An 18,593-nucleotide genomic window follows, 5' to 3' on the forward strand; every position below is an offset into this window, starting at 1 on the left:
TTCAAGGAGTTTAATTTCTAATACTCTTCCGTATGATGCTAAAGCAATTTTATCATGCTTTTATTGCTTATCCTTCCTGTGCCTATCCCACTTCAACTCTTTCTGAAAAAATTACAATTACTCAAACTTCATAATATTCAGCTTAATGGGAGCTATGCTGCATACAGTTTCAATGCAAAAGAATGCATGCCAAGTCCCTATTATCAATGAATTTCTCTCAATATTTGAACTTGAATTTAATTACCAAAAAAACAAACAAAAAAAAAAAACCCGCTGGAAACTGAATACAGCACTGCAAATATACCCCAAATTTCCACTTCAGAGACACTTAAATTTGTTTGAAATTGATATCATAGTGCATAACGCTCACACCCCATCCTGTAGCTTACCAAATACATAGTTCCTAATCTTCTACTTGACAAAGTGATTGATGCCTTAATCTCTCTCTCTCTCTGTTTTGTGTTACGTTTGCACCTACAGCATATGGAATTTCCCACCTAGGGGTCGAATCAGAGCTGCAGCTGCAGGCCTATGCCACAGCCACAGCAATGCAGGATCTGAGCCACATCTGTGACCTACACCACAGCTTGCATCAATGCCGGATACTTAATCCACTGAGTGAGGTCAGGGATCAAACCTGCATCCTCACAGATACGACATCAGGCTCTTAACCTACTGAACCGTAACGGGAACTCCAATGCTTTTTCTTCTTAAGATCTAGTCTCCTCTTAATATTTACTCTAAATATTACCGGAAAACTGCTAGCAGTAAATGAATTTGGTGTCCTGTTGACTTTCCACCATAATACTGCTCCTGCTATTCCACTCTTGGACTGACTTTACTTTTCATAGTCTTAATTAATTATATCCGGAATGGTTTTTATCTACATCTGACTCCTTTCTAGACTTCAAACCAGAGCAGAAGAAATATGTTTATCTTTTGCACCTCTGAATCTTCAGTGCCTAATGGAGATTTCTGTCCATAGTAGATGCACAATAAACATTTATCAGATGAATATAGATAAATGGAATCAAAGGAGGAGAGGTTTTTAAAATTTTGATTTGCTTTGCTTTTTTTTCTATAATGAGAGACTTCTGAGCAGAGGTTTAAGAAGAATAAGAATGCCTGAAAGAACTACTATAAAGAATGATAAAGCTTATAAAGGAAATTAAAAAGAACTGCTGGTAACATTGAGGGCTCAATCAAGGCTGATTATCACAATCAAAATATCACAAACGAGCTAACAGAAATAATCAGAAGTAAAAAAAAATTTCAAAACAATCCCTGAAAGAGTAATGATCAGGTATGGGATAAAATAAATACGCATATGTTTAACAAAAACAAGGGTACTGAATGATGGACAAATAGCAGAAAACAGGCTATTAAAATTGACCAGATCCATGTAAAAGAAAACCAAATGGAACTATTAGAAATTAAAAATATGATAACTGAGAAAAGAAATTTGGAATAGATTAAGCAGAAACTAAGCATACTCAGAAGATAACTAAGAAACCAGAACAATAAAGAAACTACTCAGAACACAGCATAAAGAGATATAACAAAATATTTTAAAACCCAAGAATTTCAGACATGAAAAAAAATCTAACAGAAAGACTTACCACACATGAAGGAGAGAGCAGGAATAATGGAGGACAGCTATAGTTAAAAGTGGTTGATACACCAGAAATTGGCAAAACATTGTATATCAACTATAATAAAAAAAATTTAAGTAGTTGAAATTTTTTCAGATTTTAAGAAAGATACAGAGTTTCTCTTGTGGCTCGGCAGTAGTAAACCCAACTAGCATCCATGAGGATGTGGGTTCAATCTGTGGCCTCACTCAGTGGGTTAAGGATCTGGCATTGCCATGAGCTGCACTGTAGGTCATGGATGCAGCTCGGATCTGGCACTGCTGTGGCTGTGGCATAGGCCAGCAGCTGCAGCTCTGATTCGACCCCTAGCCTTGGAACTTCCATATCCTGAGGGTGCAGCCCCCCCCCAAAAAAAAGAGAAAGATATGAATTCTGAGTACAATGAAATGAAATCCACACCAAAGACAAAAAGCTTATCTTAAAAACCAAGGAGAAAAAAATAAAGAAACGACAGCTTCAAAATGCTAGAGAGACTATCTTAACCTAGTAAGTAAAGATTTATTCAACAGAACACAAAAAGCACTAACCATTTAAGAAGGTAAAAAAGTTAACCAGAGGAGCTCCCATTGTGGCTCAGTGGTTAACAAATCCAACTAGGAACCATGAGCTTGCAGGTTCGATCCCTGGCCTTGCTCAGGGGGTTAAGGATCCGGCATTGCCGTGAGCTTGGTGTAGACTGAAGACGCAGCTTGGATCCCACGTTGCTGTAGCTCTGGCATTGGCTGGTGGCTACAGATCCGATTAGACTGCTAGCCTGGGAACCTCCATATGCCGCTGGAGTGGCTCAAGAAAAGGCAAAAAGACAAAAAAAAAAAAAAAAAGTTAACCAGAAAATACCAAGTATCTTGGTGAGATGAGAGCAAGCAAAATTCTCTTATTCTGTATTTCTGGTAGAAATACAGACTGGCACAACTATGCATTCCAAGTGTACATACTAAATGATAATCCAAATACATGTTCACTTACCAAAACACATGACAGCAGGGCTCTTAACGATTACCAAGTAACAGCATACAAGTAAGTGAAGTGTATGACAGCAATAGCATAAAGACCAGGAGCAGGAAAAAGTGAAGTACACAAAAGTGAAGTAGTGTAAGACCCTTACAGTGAACCTTACTGTAAGGGTCTTATACTACATGTGAATTGGTGTAATACCCATGAAGGCAGACTACAGTAAGTTAAAGATGTACCCTAATACCTTAAAGTAACCAGTAAAATAACACAATAAAAAGTTACGGCTAATAACTTTTATTACAGCTAATAAGCCAACAAAGAGATAAAATAGAATTTAAAAAACCCGATCCGAAAGAATGCAGAAAAAGAAGGGGAACAAAGAGCAGATTTAACAAATAGGAACAAATAGTGAAATGACAGACTTATATTAACTATACCAATAATCATATAAAATGGGAATACAGGAATACCCTGTTTTATTGTTCTTCACTTTATTGTGTTTTGCAAATACTGTGTTTTTTTTACAAATTGGTGGTTTGTGGCAACTCTGCACTGTTAGAGATGATTAGCATTTTTTTTGGTCATAAAGTATTGTTTAATTAGGGTACATGCATTGTATTTTTGACATAATGCTATTGCACACTTAATAGACTATGGTATAGTATATGGAGTTCCCGTTGTGGCTCAGTGGTAAGAAACCCAACTAGTATCCATGAGGACACAGGTTCAATCCCTGGCCCTGCTCAGTGGGTAAGGATCTGGCTTTGCTGTGGCTGGGGCATAGGCCAGCAGCTGTAGCTCTGATTCAACCCCTGTCCTGGAAACTTCCATGTGCCGCAGATGTGGCCATAAAAAGCCAAAAAAAAAAAAGGACCCGGCATTGCCATGAGCTATGGCACTGGTCACAGATACAGCTCAGCTCTGGTGTTGCTGTAGCTGTGGCTATGATTGGAAGCTGCAGCTCCGATTCGACCCCTAGCCTAAGAACTTCACTTAAATTTGCATACTTTTAAATACAAGGGTCTCCCTTTCTGAGGGTACCAAAAAATTTCTGAAAGGGTTTAAGAGGGTGATTTGGGGTTAACTCATTTAGAAAAGAGAATCTATAAAATGGATAAGAATAGAAATGGGATATTCTTCTAGCTAATGATTAATTCCCCTCATTCTGCATGCAGATATTTTTAGTGAACAGCAAATGCCATACTTCAAAAAATTCTGAGAATATATTGTTACTTCTACAAAGATACAAGAACGTACCATTATACACTGTTGAAAGTGGCAAAAATGAAGAAAACTAAATGTCTAACAATAGTAGAATGAATACTCTGTAGTAATTCATATAAAGGAATACTATACAGCAGTAAAAGTAAACTAGAACTATAAATAACATGGAGAAATTTTAAAAACACACCTTGGAAAGCCACCGGCAAGTCACAAAAATAAAATAGCTTTCAAATCCATTCTCAAAAAGGTCAAAAATAGGTAATACTAAATTCTACTACTTAAAGGTAGTGGAGTGTTTGGGCATGGTGAGGGCTACAATTAGGTAGAAGCACATGAAGATTAAAAACTATTCATAATGTTGTACTTCTGCTTCTAATACAGTTTCATTACTATTCTTGAAAGTGTATAGACACAAGGCTTTTGTCTTCTCTATGTATGACTAATTCATAATTTCAAAACTGTAAAGATTTAAAGTAATATAAAATTACTAAAATATTAAAATTTAATATTTATAATTAAGAAAGCAAAGAAGAAAAAGTCCTTCTTCCACTGGATTCTTCCATATCTATCATATCTCTTATCATGGTACTGAGATAGGCACGCACTACTATAAAGACAGGTAGGTGAAAATAAGGCCAATACACTGAGATGAGCAGTGGGAAGACGGACAGAACATGAGTCCTTGATGATGTCATCAAGACACTGATTAACCAACCTAGAGCCATCACAATGTCAGAACTTCCACTTGTGAATGATAACGAATCCTCTCAATTGCTTTTAAGCTATTTTGAAATGAACTCTCAGCTTATTTGTATCTAATCACATCCTTTTTAATTTGGTCTATGTTTGTAACAGCCTGTACTTCAGTTGCAACACAAATATAACCATGGGATTAACAATTTTGGCAATTATTTGTTTATTGTCTCTCATCTACTGTACTGTAAGCTCCTTGAGTATAAGCACTATGTCTGTCATAGTCTGAACAGTAACCCCAGCGTCTGGCACATAACAGGTTCTCAATAAATATTTTTGGAATGAATGAATGAACTTTAATCATCTAATCTACTACCAAGGCATACTTATTTCTAATTATTTTGTTATTTTAACAAAGCTACAATAGCATCCTTGTACAAGTGTTCTCCACATATACAGAGAACTTCTCTAGGATAAATACTTAAGATAGAATTGCTGCATCCTAAGTATGTAAATTTTCAATTTTTCTAAATACTTTCAAATTTCATGAAGAGGTTTACCAATTTACCTCCTTTCAGCAGTGTCTGAGTTCCTATTTCTTCACAAACTTGCGAGCATTTAATATCATGAAACCTTTAAATTTTTGCAAATTTGTTGACTAAGACATGGTATCTCATTTTAATTTGCACTCCCTTTATTACTAGGCTGAGCATTGTCTTATGTTTAATTGGCCATTTAAGTTTCTACTTAAAAAGTGCCTGTTTAGGAGTTCCTGTCGTGGCGCAGTGGAGATGAATCTAACTGGGAACCATGAGGTTGCAGGTTCGATCCCTGGCCTCACTCAGTGAGTTAAGGATCCAGCACTGCCATGAGCTATGGTGTAGGTCACAGACACTATGGTGTAGGTCGCAGATGCAGCTCGGATCTGGTGTTGCTGTGGCTGTGATGTAGGCCGGCATCTGTAGCTCCGATTAGACCCTAGCCTGGGAACCTCCATATGCCGCTGGTGCAGCCCTAAAAAGACAAAAAGACAAAAAAAAAGACTACCTGTTCATTTTCTTGACTCATTTATTTTCAGCTTGTTCATGGTTTTCATATTAATTTGCAGTTTTTTATTATTTTGGAGACTAATCCTTTGTCTAAGATATAGATAAATGACAGATGGATAGACAAATCGATAATGTATGTACACACACTATACAGAGAGAAAGAAAAAGAGAATTAAACTAACTTCCAAAATATACAAACACCTCCTACAGCTCAATACCAAAAAAACAAACAACCTCATCAAAAAATGGGCAGATAGGAGTTCCCGTCGTGGCGCAGTGGTTAACGAATCCGACTAGGAACCATGAGGTTGCGGGTTCGGTCCCTGCCCTTGCTCAGTGGGTTAACGATCCGGCGTTGCCGTGAGCTGTGGTGTAGGTTGCAGACGCGGCTCGGATCCCGCGTTGCTATGGCTCTGGCGTAGGCCGGCAGCTACAGCTCTGATTCAACCCCTAGCCTGGGAACCTCCATATGCCACGGGAGCGGCCCAAGAAATAGCAACAATAACAACAACAACAAAAAAGACAAAAAGACCAAAAAAAAAAAAAAAAATGGGCAGATATACAAAAGACATGTCTCAAAAGAAGACATAAAAATGGCCAAAAAACACATGAAAAGATGCTCAACATCACTAATTATTAGAGAAATGCAAATCAAAACTACTATAAGGTACTATCTTACACCAGCCAGAATATCCATCATCCAAAAGTCTACAAACAATAAACGCTGGAGAGGGTGTGGAGAAAAGGGAACCCTCTTACACTTGGTAGGAATGTAAATTTGTGCAACCACTATGGAAAATAGTATGGCGATTCTTCAAGAAAGTAAAAATAGAATTAGCATGTGATTCAGCAATCCCAATCCTATCCAGAGAAAACCATGACTCAAAAAGATAAATGTACTCCAACGTTCACTGTAGTACTATATACAATAGCCAAGACATAGAAGCAACCTAAATGTATATCTACAGAGAAAGGGATAAAGAAGATGTGGTACATATATGCAATGGAATATTACTCAGCCATGAAAATAAAATAATGGCATTTGCAGCAATATGGATGGACCTAGAAATTATCATACTAAGTGAAGTTATTCAGACAGTGAGAGACAAACATCACATATCTCTTACACATGGGATTTTTAAAAAGCATATAGGAGTTCCCATTGTGGCTCAGTGGAAACAAACCTGACTAGTATCCATGATGACACAGGTTCAATCCCTGGCCTCACTCAGTGGTTTAAGGATCCAGCATTGCCATGAGCTGTGGTGTAGGTCACAGACACAGCCTGGATCCAGCATTGCTGTGGCTGTGGCCCAGGCTGGCAACTGCAGCTCCAATTTGACCCCTAGCCTAGAAACCTCCATATGCCATGCATGGGTGCAGCCCTAAAAAGATGAAATAAATAAATAAATAAAAATAATTAAGATGGTAAATTTTGTGTTGTGTACTTTATCACAATAAAAATAACTGGAAGTAAAAAACAAAAAGAAATATGTCAAAAGTAGATTAACCTGGAAATAAAGTAATGTAAACAATTACACAGTGCATTTCTACAAAGATTTTTTTAAATGAATTACAAATTTAGCACTTACCTTCATATTTAAAATGGTAACACTTTCCAAGCAATAACACAGGGGAATTTCTACTAAAATATGTCTTTGTTTTCAACACCCAACCTAAATAAGAAAAAGAGAAAAACAGTTCTGCAATGAAAAAATTTCAGAGTAAAAGTCTAGCAGTATTTTCTTTTATTTAATTTTAAATCACCAGTTCTCAACTGCAGATGTGCATTTTTCACAAGAGCAGCAAAAATATTTTGACAACGAGCTGAAAATACAGGCCACTTATGCTATTTTCAAATAAAATTGCTTTGACCATATTCTACCTCAAGAACTATAACACAAATACATATAAAGAGTAAGTAAATTAGGAGTTCCCATCGTGGCACAGTGGTTAACAATCCGACTAGGAACCATGAGGTTGCGGGTTGGTCCCCGCCCTTGCTCAGTGGGTTAAGGATCCGGCGTTGCCGTGAGCTGTGGTGTAGGTTGCAGATGCAGCTCGGATCCCGTGTTGCTGTGGCTCTGGCGTAGGCCGGCAGCTACAGCTCCAATTAGACGCCTAGCCTGGGAACCTCCATATGCCACGGGAGCGGCCCAAAGAAATAACAAAATGAAAAAAAAAAGTAAGTAAATTAAATATGTAGGTATAATAAAGATGATAGAAGTATCTGAGTGTGACGGTGAAAAAGACGAGAAAGTCAAATACACTAATCAGGCTTTCATTAAGGTTCACTTGGATTACAGCAAAGCTCCCCAAAATGGCTTCTCTGTCATCCTTCTTGTCCACTTAGCTTATGCCACACATCCCTGCCCAATTAATCTCTCTGTGGCTCAGCTTTGATTAGGTAACTTGTCCGCTCAAAAACCACCATCAATGACTCATTAATTTATAATGAACTTCTCAGTGATACTAAAGACTTTCCACTATATGATACAAGTTACCTTTACAGACATCTTTTCCATTACTTCTCACCTGTACTCAAAGTGGGCTTTAGTATTTGGCTCATACTATTCCATGACAAAAATATCCTCCCCAATATTGGCCCATTTAAATCTTGCCACTGCCTTAACCATGCACTTAACCATGCACTTATTTCTCTTTTTTTCTGTTTCTATGAGTTTTATTTTTTGTTTTAATTCCACATACAAGTAAGGGAGAGAAAATAGTATTTGTCTTCTTCTATTTACTTATTTCACTTAGGATAATGCCCTGAAGGCCCATCCATATTGTTGAAAATGGCAGAATTTCCTTCCTTTTTTTGTAACTTAATATTCCATTATATGTATACCAGATTCGTAGTCTGGAAGTCCTAGCCACAGCAATCAGACAAACAAAAGAAATAAAAGGCATCCAAACAGGAAAAGAAGAGGTAAACCTGTCACTGTATGCAGATGACATGATACTATATACAGAAAACCCTAAGGGCTCAACCCAAAATCTACTTGAACTGATCAACAAATTCAGAAAAGTAACAAGATATAAGATTAACATTCAGAAATCAGTCACATTTCTGTATAATAACAATGAAATATTAGAAAAGGAATACAAAAATACAATACCTTTTAAAATTGCATCCCAAAAAATCAAATACATGGGAATACACCTGACCAAGGAGGTAAGAGACTTATATGCTGAGAACTATAAAACATTAATCAAGGAAATTAAATAAGATGTAAAGAAATGAAAAGATATTCCATGCTCCTGGGTTGGAAAAATTAATACTGTAAAAATCGCCATACCACCCAAAGCAATTTACAGATTCAGTGCAATCCCTATCAATTTACCCACGACATTTTTCACAGAACTAGAACAAACAATCCAAAAATTTATATAGAACCACAAAAGACCCAGAATTGCCAAAGCAATTCTGAGGAACAAAAGCCAAGCAGGAGGCATAACACTCCCAGGCTTCAGGCAATATTACAAAGCCACAGTTATCAAGACAGTGTGGTCCTGGTACCAAAACAGACATACAGACCAATGGAACAGAAGAGAGAACCCAGAAATAAACCCAGACACCTACGGTCAATTTATCTTTGACAAAGGAAGCAAGAACATAAAATGGGAAAAAGACGGTCTTTTTGGCAAGTATTGCTGGGAAACCTGGACAGCTACATGTAAATCAATGAAACTAGAACATACCCTCACACCATGTGCAAAAATAAACTCAAAATGGCTTAACGACTTAAATATAAGACAAGACACCATCAAACTCCTGGAAGAGAATATAGGCAAAACATTCTCTGACATCAACCTAACAAATGTTTTCTCAGGTCAGTCTCCCAAAGCAACAGAAATAAAAGCAAATATAAACTATGCACTTCTAAGCCATTTTTTCCTTTCCCCATCTATCTCTCATTCTCTTCTCTGAACTCCAATAGGAAATTAGTATTTACTGACCACCTATTATAACTAGGAACTAAACCAGGTGCTTCATAGACATTGTCTCTTAGGAATATTATTAGTACCATACTAGAATGATTCTAATTCCCCAAACAGGAACAATCTCCTCTCCCCAAAAGGTAATACTTCCGAAACAAATCCTAAGAACTTCACAAAAACAACCTCGGAAACAAATAAACAAGAGATCCTGTTGTGGCTCAGGGGGTTAAGAACCCAACAGAGTGTCCCTGAGAATGGTGTTCAATCCCTGGCCTCACTCAGTGGGTTAAGGATCCGGCATTGCCATAAGCTGCAGAGTAGATCATGCAGATGCGACTCAGCTACATGTTGCCATGGCTATGGCACAGACCAGCAGCTGCAGCTCTGATTCAACCCCTAGCCTGTAACTTTCATATGCCACAGGAATGGCCATGAAAAGAAAAAAAAAAATTTTTAATGTAAACAAACAAACAAAAAAACCTTTGGGGAGGAACTTCTCTCTTTCTCCCTATGCTTTACTCTCATCCTACACCCTCTTGCCAGTCGCCAGTCCTTCCAAAAGAAAAGTTGCCAATCTGACAAGTTAGAGCTTGAGGTTCTGCAAGGGTCTGCATTTTACATGAGCCATGATTTATAGTCCACAGAGCACAGAGAAGTCTCTCTCTCTTTTTTTTTTAAAGCTTTGAGGCATTTTATTATGAAAAGCTAGTATTCACATGTATAAATGAATAAGAACTTAAAAATTCATCATACATTTACTTCATTTTTTACCTTGACCTTCTAGTAAATCTTTAGCTTCATTGATTTTGGCCACTGTATAAGGAGATCCTCCCTCAGGGTGATTTAAAAGCGTAATTTTTTGGTGAGCATCTCTTATTTTTCCTTTATTGGCAGTAGGGCTTATACCTAGTATTAATGCTGCTTCCCACGTCACCATTTTGGGTTCAAACCCAACTCTATAATAGCCACCATGAAAGGCAGATTTTGGTAGACTTTGAAAAATTTGTTTTACTTGAGGCTCCATATGCTTCATGGCTTGGAAAGTATAACGGCCTGCAAATCCTGTGGCAGCAATGGTCAGTCCAGCTGCTACCACTGTACTGGCCATGGCTCCTGCTTGGCTCCACTGCCAGCCTATACCACAGCCAAGGCAAAGCAGGATCCCAGCTGCGTCTGCAACCTACACCACAGCTCTTGGCAATGCTGGATCCTGAACCCACTGAGTGGAGCCAGGAATGGAACCTGCATCCTCATGGATAATAGTCAGGTTCGCTTCCGCTAAGGCACAAGGGGAACTCCCTGTCTTTGAAGGATTCTTAATCTCCAATTTGTTTCCTGTCTGAAGTGGGCTTCAAAACCACCATATGACCTTTATTGGATCTGTCTGCAAACCAAGAGTAATTAAGTTATACACAAGGGTGTGAGTGTACTAGTAGGAGAAAGTCGCATGTATGGCTGTGTGACCTTTATACTGTGTGCTCTGTAGATTCAGATGTCTGTTTTGCTAGCCTCCCGGTTCACTCATGAGGTTGCTTGAAAGTGAATCTGAAAAACTGAGGTATTATCATCACCAGAATAAATTCTGTTTTGGAATCTTCTTTTTTAAAGAACCACATTATATGCATGAGTTTCTAAGCAATGCTTACAATGGTATTTGGCTCTTTCTTTAGGAAGTATTCTTATCTACATTCCTTAAAAAATATTTCATTCATAGAAAACCTCAGCAATTGTCAGTGACTTAATAAGTGTGATAAGACATGTCTTCAAGTATTTCTCTGGATTTACACAATTTTCAAATCATGATACTTACTGTATTTCATGTTGTTCCAAGCAGATACAAATTTAGTTTTTAGCTTGTCAACTTCATCTGTTCCTGTGGCCTCCATATTCAGATTCTAAAGGAAAAGCCATCACTTGATTGCATTCTTCTGTAAGTTTAGTCTTTTGTTCTGATGTAAAGGAAAAAAATTAAAGACAAAAAAGCAATGCGTACATATTACATGGTCCAATACCTTGTAAAGTTACTTAAATGATTAAATACAATTTGAACAGGAAATGAGCAAACCAATTTTCCATTTTATAGAACAGAATATATAGTCTATCCTATACATAATTTACTTACAAAGTATATTTTAAACCAAATATACAATAAAAATTGTCACACAAAAACCAAACAATAACCTCCCTTAGATATTCACAATTAAAAAAATAATTTAGTGACACAGGTTAGCTTTGGTGCTTGTGAGACTACTCAATATTTATTTGTAAGTAGAGAAAGTGATTTGAAATCATATAAGAAATGATGACTATCCTAAGAATGAAGGTTTCCATTTATATTCATTAAGTCACTACTTTTATATAAAGCCTAATTTTTTTGATTAAGGCATTTCCTATATTTCCTGTAGATCCTTCCTACTGCAGCATTTTAAAAAAAATAGAATGGCTTAAATATACAACATAAAATGTTTTCTTACATTAAAATAAGAATAAATGTAGCTCACAAGTATTTGTTTTTTAACTAACTTGAGGGGAAATTGACATGTGTGATATAATCTGAAAGAGGAACAGATTACAACTGAAAATGCTTAAGCTTCTTTGCAATAGTTCACTGACAGTTTGCTTTTCAAGAAAAGAATGCTACACAGAACATTATCCTTTCAGAGTTATAAATATCAACTCAAACGTATGGATACATTCATATCTCTAACAATAGACATTCCATTTTATAATATCTACTGAAAGATACTAATTATACATTAGAATGAGGCAGAAGAAAGCATGGTCCATTGGAAGAAATTTAAAAGCCAATGTGACTAAGAACAGAATTCAAAAAAGCAACACGAGATGTGGCTATTGGGTTATTATACAGGGGCCAAAGTGCACAGGGCCTTGTAGACTGTGTTAAGAATTTTGTTCTTTATCCTAAGAGCAAACAAGAATATCAGAATCAGATTCTGTAGGTTTATGTTTCAAAAAAACCACCAACCATGAATTATCTAAATTCAAAATGTTTAAAATAAGAGAATGTACATTCATGTATTCTCTTCCTAAATCAGTAAGAAAGTAGGCCACAGGGAAGACTTTGGCTCAAACAGTTCCCTGCACTAGCCACCAGGAACACGCCGGACAGCCCTTAGCAAGTGTGTGAAAGTCAAGATGACTTTAAAGTGAGTGGGGCAAAAATGAGGACAAAATGAGACATTTTCTACAGGGAAAGTCTGTACCTCATATGACCCCTAAACAAATAACCAAGGTAAGATACCATGACAGATACAAAAATTAATAGACAAATATACTAACCTCAAGGAACTTAGAGTAGACTACATTGCTAAGTTTTCTTTTAATGTTATTTTTACTCCAAACTCCTGCTACTTACAGACCATTTACTCAGAGTAACTCTATCTCAACTGGAAACATTTGAAATGTGTTGGGAACAGACCCTTAACAATTTTATAAGAATGCATTTATTGTCACTATTACATAGAGTAAATGAAAAGAATAAAATTGTCATCAAAAGGCCAAATTAGTTAAGCGGTTACTAGTTTAATAATTCAGTAAGGTTACATTTCATATAACTAAAATTGAATTCCAATCTTCTATAAAGACAGAAACCCACTTTATCTCTATAACAAAAATGTAAATGCCTATTTTTAAAAATCCTAACTTTTTAGAGCAGAGGTGATTTTGAAAGGTGATCCCTTGAACTATGTTAGGAAGTACTATAAACACTTTTTTTAAAAAAAGGAATAACTAAAAATTTCTAATGAGGAAAGTATTTTCTTACTGCATATTAAAACATGTTATAAAACTCTAATAATTAAAATTTAGTAACACACATTTATCATTCTTATAAGCAAAGGATGACACTGAATAAAACACAATAAGGAGTACAGAAATAAATCCAAGTACATTTGATAATTCATTGAGTGATATAAGAGCTATTTCACATCAGTTAGAAAAGATGGCTAATTTAGTAAATAGTAGCAGAATAATAAACTACCCAGTTTTAAAAACAAAGCCATCTCATATATTATGAATTCTAGACCAAAGAATTCAATGTAAATGCAAACACATGGCACACATGCACATACAAGGAAGTACTGACAAATGTTTTTAATAATCTTGTAAAAAAGTCCCTTCTAAGCATATCATATAAAATGAAAACTTCTGTAGAGGAAGAAGAAAAAGAGTATTAACAAGGTTGATTTACAATTCATTAATTAAGGAAAAAATCTAATACATATTATAAAGACAAAGGACTAATGTCCATAATATAAAAAGAGCCCTCATAAATCAATAAGAAAAAAAACTAAATGGAAAAAAAGACCGGCAATATAAAAGGGCCAATAAACATAGGAAAATATTTTCAATCTTACTAGATCAAAGTAAACATACATTGAAGGAATTTAATTTATGTTGACAGAATTTGATCTTTTTTCATCTTCACAAGAGATATTGGCAAGCCTGAGGTAACAAGCATTCTACAAAATAATTTCTCAAATAATAAGCTCCTTTAGGGTACAGAACATGTCCTGTTTACTAGTACATCCTCACACGCAGCACACAGTATGCTAATAGACATGAATATCTGCTGATGATACATATTATGACCTACATTCATCACCATAAGAAGATATTCCGGAAACATCAAAGTATGTGAGGCAAAACTGCAAGAACAAATAGATTAAGCCACTGTTATGACTGAAGACCCTAACACCACTCTATCAGAAATGGACACATTCAGCAGGCAGAAAATCAGTAAAGACATAATTGAACTCAACAGCACCATCAATCAACAAGATATAATAGACCAGCTACAGACTTCACTCAACAAGAGCAGATTACACATTCTTCTCAGGTTCACACAGAATATTCACCAAAGTAGACCACATTCTGAGCCATAAAACACCCCTTAACAAATTTAAAAGAAACAAAATCATACAATGTTTGCTCTTACCACAGTGGAGTTGAACCAGAAATCAAAAATGGAAAGATAGACTGAAAATCTCATAATACTTGGAGATTAAACAATATACCTCTAAGTAAGACATGGGTCAAAGAAACCTCAAGCGAAACCGTAAAGTGTCTTGAATTAAATGAAAATGCAGATATAACATCAAAACTTGTGGGATGCAACAAAGGCATCCCTACAGGGAAATTTATAGCACTGAATGCATATACTAGAAAAGCAAGACCTAAAATCAATAATAAAAGTTTCAAACTTATGAAATCAGAAAAATAAGAGCAAATTAAGCAGAAAAAAGGGAAATAGTAAAAATTAGGGCAGAAAGAGAAAAATCAATTGAGAAAAATAAATGAAACCAAAAGCTGGTTCTTTGAAAAGGATCAATAAAACCTATAATCCTCTAGCCAGGGTAACTAAGAAAAAAAGAGAGAAGACACAAATTACTAACACCAGAAGAGGGGACATCAGCACAGATCCCAGGGACATCCAAAAATAAAAAAGAAAAAAAAAAAAGAAATATTATGAACAACTCTATGCTCACAAATTTGAAAGCCTAGATGAAACGGACCAAATTCTTGAAGGAAAGAGTCTGCCAAATACCACACAAGAAGAATGACAGTTTGAGGAGTTCCCATTGTGGCACGGTGGTTAACAAATCCGACTAGGAACTATGACGTTGTGGGTTTGATCCCTGGCCTTGCTCAGTGGGTTAAGGATCTGGCGTTGCTGTGAGCTGTGGTGCAGGTTGCAGATGCGACTCAGCTCCCACGTTGCTGTGGCTCTGGTGTAGGCCGGCGGTTACAGCTCCGATTCAACCCCTAGCCTGGGAACCTCCACATGCCGCGAGAGCAGCCCAAAAATGGCAAAAAGACAAAAAAAAAAAAAAAAAGAAGAAGAAGAACGACAGTTTGAATAGGGCTGTATCTGTTTTTTAAAGTTTATCAATAATTAATAATCTTCCAAAACAAAAAGCATCAGGCCCAGATGGCTTCACTGAGTCCTATCACACATTTATGGAAGAAATTATATCCATTCTCTACAATCTCTTCCAGAAGACAGAAGCAGAGAGAATACTTTCAAACTCATTCTGTGAGGTCAGCATTACCCTAATACCAAAACCAAAGACGTTACAAAAAAAGAAAACTACTGACGAATATCTCTCATGAACACAGCTGCAAAAATCTTCAACTAAACATTAGTAAATTGAATTCAACAATGCATAGGAGGCATGTCTTCAGTGGAGTAGGAAGACCCTGAGCTCACCTCCCACAGGCAAACCAAAATTACAACTATTTACAGGCACACCAAAATTACAACTATTTACATAGCAACTATTGATTACAGACCAGAATACTAACAGAAATGATCTCCTACAACTAAAGATATAAATAAGTAGCTATAAAAAGATGGGTAGGAGAGGCAGAGACACAGTATAGCCAAGACCCCACACCCCAGGGTGGACAACTCACAAATAGAAGGATAATTACAAATGAGAGGTTTCTCCCCAAGGAGCAATGGGTCTGCATCCCACATTGGGATCTCCAGCACAGGGATCCTACACCAGGAAGACAAGGCCGCAGAAGATTTGAAGGCCAGTAGGGCTTACTTTCAGAAGAGGCAGAGGGCTACTGGAAAAAGACTCCACTCTGAAAGGATGCACTCAAAACCTCACACTCTCTGGGACCCAGGGTAAAAGCAGTAAACTGAAAGGAGTGTGAATCAGACCACTTGCTGATCTTGGCAGAAGGCAGGATGCAGGCAGGCTTACCCTGGGGACATATACACTGGTAGCAGCCATTTTGGGGAGCTTGTTCTACCACCAGGACACTGGTGCTGGCAAACACCAGTTGGGGCTCCTCCCTCTAGCATATTAGCATTGGGCCAAACCCCTCCCACCAGCCTATCACCACCAGTACTGGGATTCCTAAGGCCAACAACTAGCCAGTTAGAGACACAGCCTCATACACCAACAGGCCAGCTACCTTAAGACCCTCTGAGCCCACAGCCACCCTAGGACTCACCCTGTCTACCAGAGGGCCCAGGACATAGCTCTGGTAACTAGAGGGGAGTGTACTGCTAGGATACACAGGAGGTCTCCTACTCAAAGCCACTTTTCCAAGGTTAGGAAACATAATCCACCAAATTCGTAAAAATATAAATATCAAATTAGGCAAAACAAGGCAACAGAAAAATATGTTGCAAACGAAGGAACAAGATAAAATGCATCAGAACTAAGTGAAGTAATGATAAGCAATCTAGCAAATAAAGAGTTCAAGGTAATGATCATAAAGATGTTCAAAGAACCCAGAAGACTAGACAAAGAGAGAGACAAGTTATAAGTTTAAAACAAAAGAATTAAGGAAGTTCCCATCATGGTTCACTGATAACAAGCCCAAATAGTATCCATGAGGATGTGGGTTTGATCCCTGGTCTCACTCAGTGGGTTAAGGATCTGGCATTGCTGTGAGCTGTGGTGTAGGTCGAAGATGAGGTTCGGATCTGGCACTGCTGTGGCTGTGGCGTAGGCCGGCAGCTACAGCTCTGATTCAAACCCTAGGCTGGGAACTTCCATATGCTGTGCACGCAGCCCTTAAAAAAGACATAAATAAATAAATAAATAAATAAATAAATAAATAAATAAATAGAGTTAGAAAATATAAAGAAGAACAAACAGAGATAAATATAGTAAATGAAATAAAAAATACACTAGAAGGAATTAACAGATTATGATATAACCAGTGGATCAGCAAGCTGGAAGAGTATGGAAAAATCACTAAAGCTAAACAGATAAAAGAAAAAGGAATAAAAAGAAACAAGGACAGTTTAAGAGACATCTGGATATCAACTCACATTTATATTACAGTGATCCCAAAAAGAGAAGTGAGAAAAGAGCTGAGAACGTACTGAAAACATAGTAGCTGAAAACTTCCCTAAACAGAAAAAGGAAACAAACACTGACATCCAGGTCCAGGAAACACAAAGTCCCAGATGAGATCAACCTAAAAAAGACCACAAGACATAATGGAATTAAACTGGCAAAAAATTAGAGATAAAGACAAATATTAAAAGCCAACAAGGGAAAAACAACAAATTTACACACAAAGGAATTCCCATGAGGCTATCAGTAGCTTTTGAGCAGAAACTCGGCAGGCCAGAAGAAAGTGATATGATATATTTAAAGTGATAGAAGGGGGAGTTTCCATCGTGGCTCAGTGGTAATGAACCCAAATAGTATCCACGAGGATATGGGTTCAATACCTGGCTTCACCCAGTGGGTTAAGGATCCAGGAAATGCCAGGAGCTGTGGCACAGGTTGCGGAGGTGGCTCAGATCCCACACTGCTGTGACTACGGTGTAGACTGGCAGATGCAGTACCAATTGAACACTTAGCCTGGGAACTTCCTTTTGCCTTGGGTATAGCCCTAAAAAAAAAAAAAAAAAAAAAAAAAAGAAAGAAAGAAAGACATAAAGTGATAGAAGGGGGAAACCTACAACCAATAATTCTCTATACAGCAAGTCTTTCATTCAGACTTAATATAGAGATCAAAATATTCACAGAAAAGCAAAAGCTAAAAAATTTCAGCACAACCAAACCAGGTTTACAAGAAATGATAAAGAGATTTCTCTAAATGAAAAAGAAAATACCCACACCTAGGAATATAAAAATTACAAAAGGACAAAGCTCATTGTTAAAGGCAAATGTACAATAAAGTTAGTGAACCAATCAAATAGAAAACTGGTAGGAAGGTTAAAAGACAAAAGTAGTAAAATTCTGAAGGTAATCATCATTACAAGGACCAAGAGCAAAAGAAGAAAGGAAGAAAAATAACCACGCGAACAACCCAAAACAACAAAATGGCAAAAATTACATACCTATCAATAATTACTTTAAATGTAAATGTACTAAATACTTCAATCAAAAGACATACGGTGGCTGAATGGATACAAAAACAAGACCCATATACATGCAGCCTTCATGAAACTCACGTCAGATCTAAAGACACACACAGACCTAAAGTGAGGGATAGAAAAGGGTATTCCACGTAAATGGAAAGAAAGCCAGGGTAGCAATACTTATATAAGACAAAACAGACTTTAACAAAGATTGTA

The 18,593-nt window shown here is 36.9% G+C and overlaps 1 protein-coding gene and 1 pseudogene across 4 annotated transcripts in view; both read right to left on the reverse strand.

Annotated features, from left to right (window-relative positions):
• ATG4C (autophagy related 4C cysteine peptidase) overlaps positions 1 to 18,593 on the reverse strand; it is a 131,642-nt gene that overhangs the window by 95,186 nt on the left and 17,863 nt on the right. For all 4 annotated transcript variants that reach the window (XR_002344396.1, XR_002344397.1, XM_013988887.2 and 1 more), the window contains 2 exon segments: positions 11,328 to 11,466; positions 7,165 to 7,248 (listed from right to left, as the gene is read on the reverse strand). Coding sequence is in view for 2 of the 4 variants with exons in the window: in XM_013988887.2 (XP_013844341.1) it covers positions 7,165 to 7,248; positions 11,328 to 11,403 (160 nt within the window). In the remaining 2 variants the exon portion in view is untranslated.
• On the reverse strand, positions 9,357 to 11,321 carry LOC110261218 (annotated as a pseudogene).

Source organism: Sus scrofa, chromosome 6, assembly GCF_000003025.6.
Source record: "Sus scrofa isolate TJ Tabasco breed Duroc chromosome 6, Sscrofa11.1, whole genome shotgun sequence".
NCBI classification, from domain to species: domain Eukaryota; kingdom Metazoa; phylum Chordata; class Mammalia; order Artiodactyla; family Suidae; genus Sus; species Sus scrofa.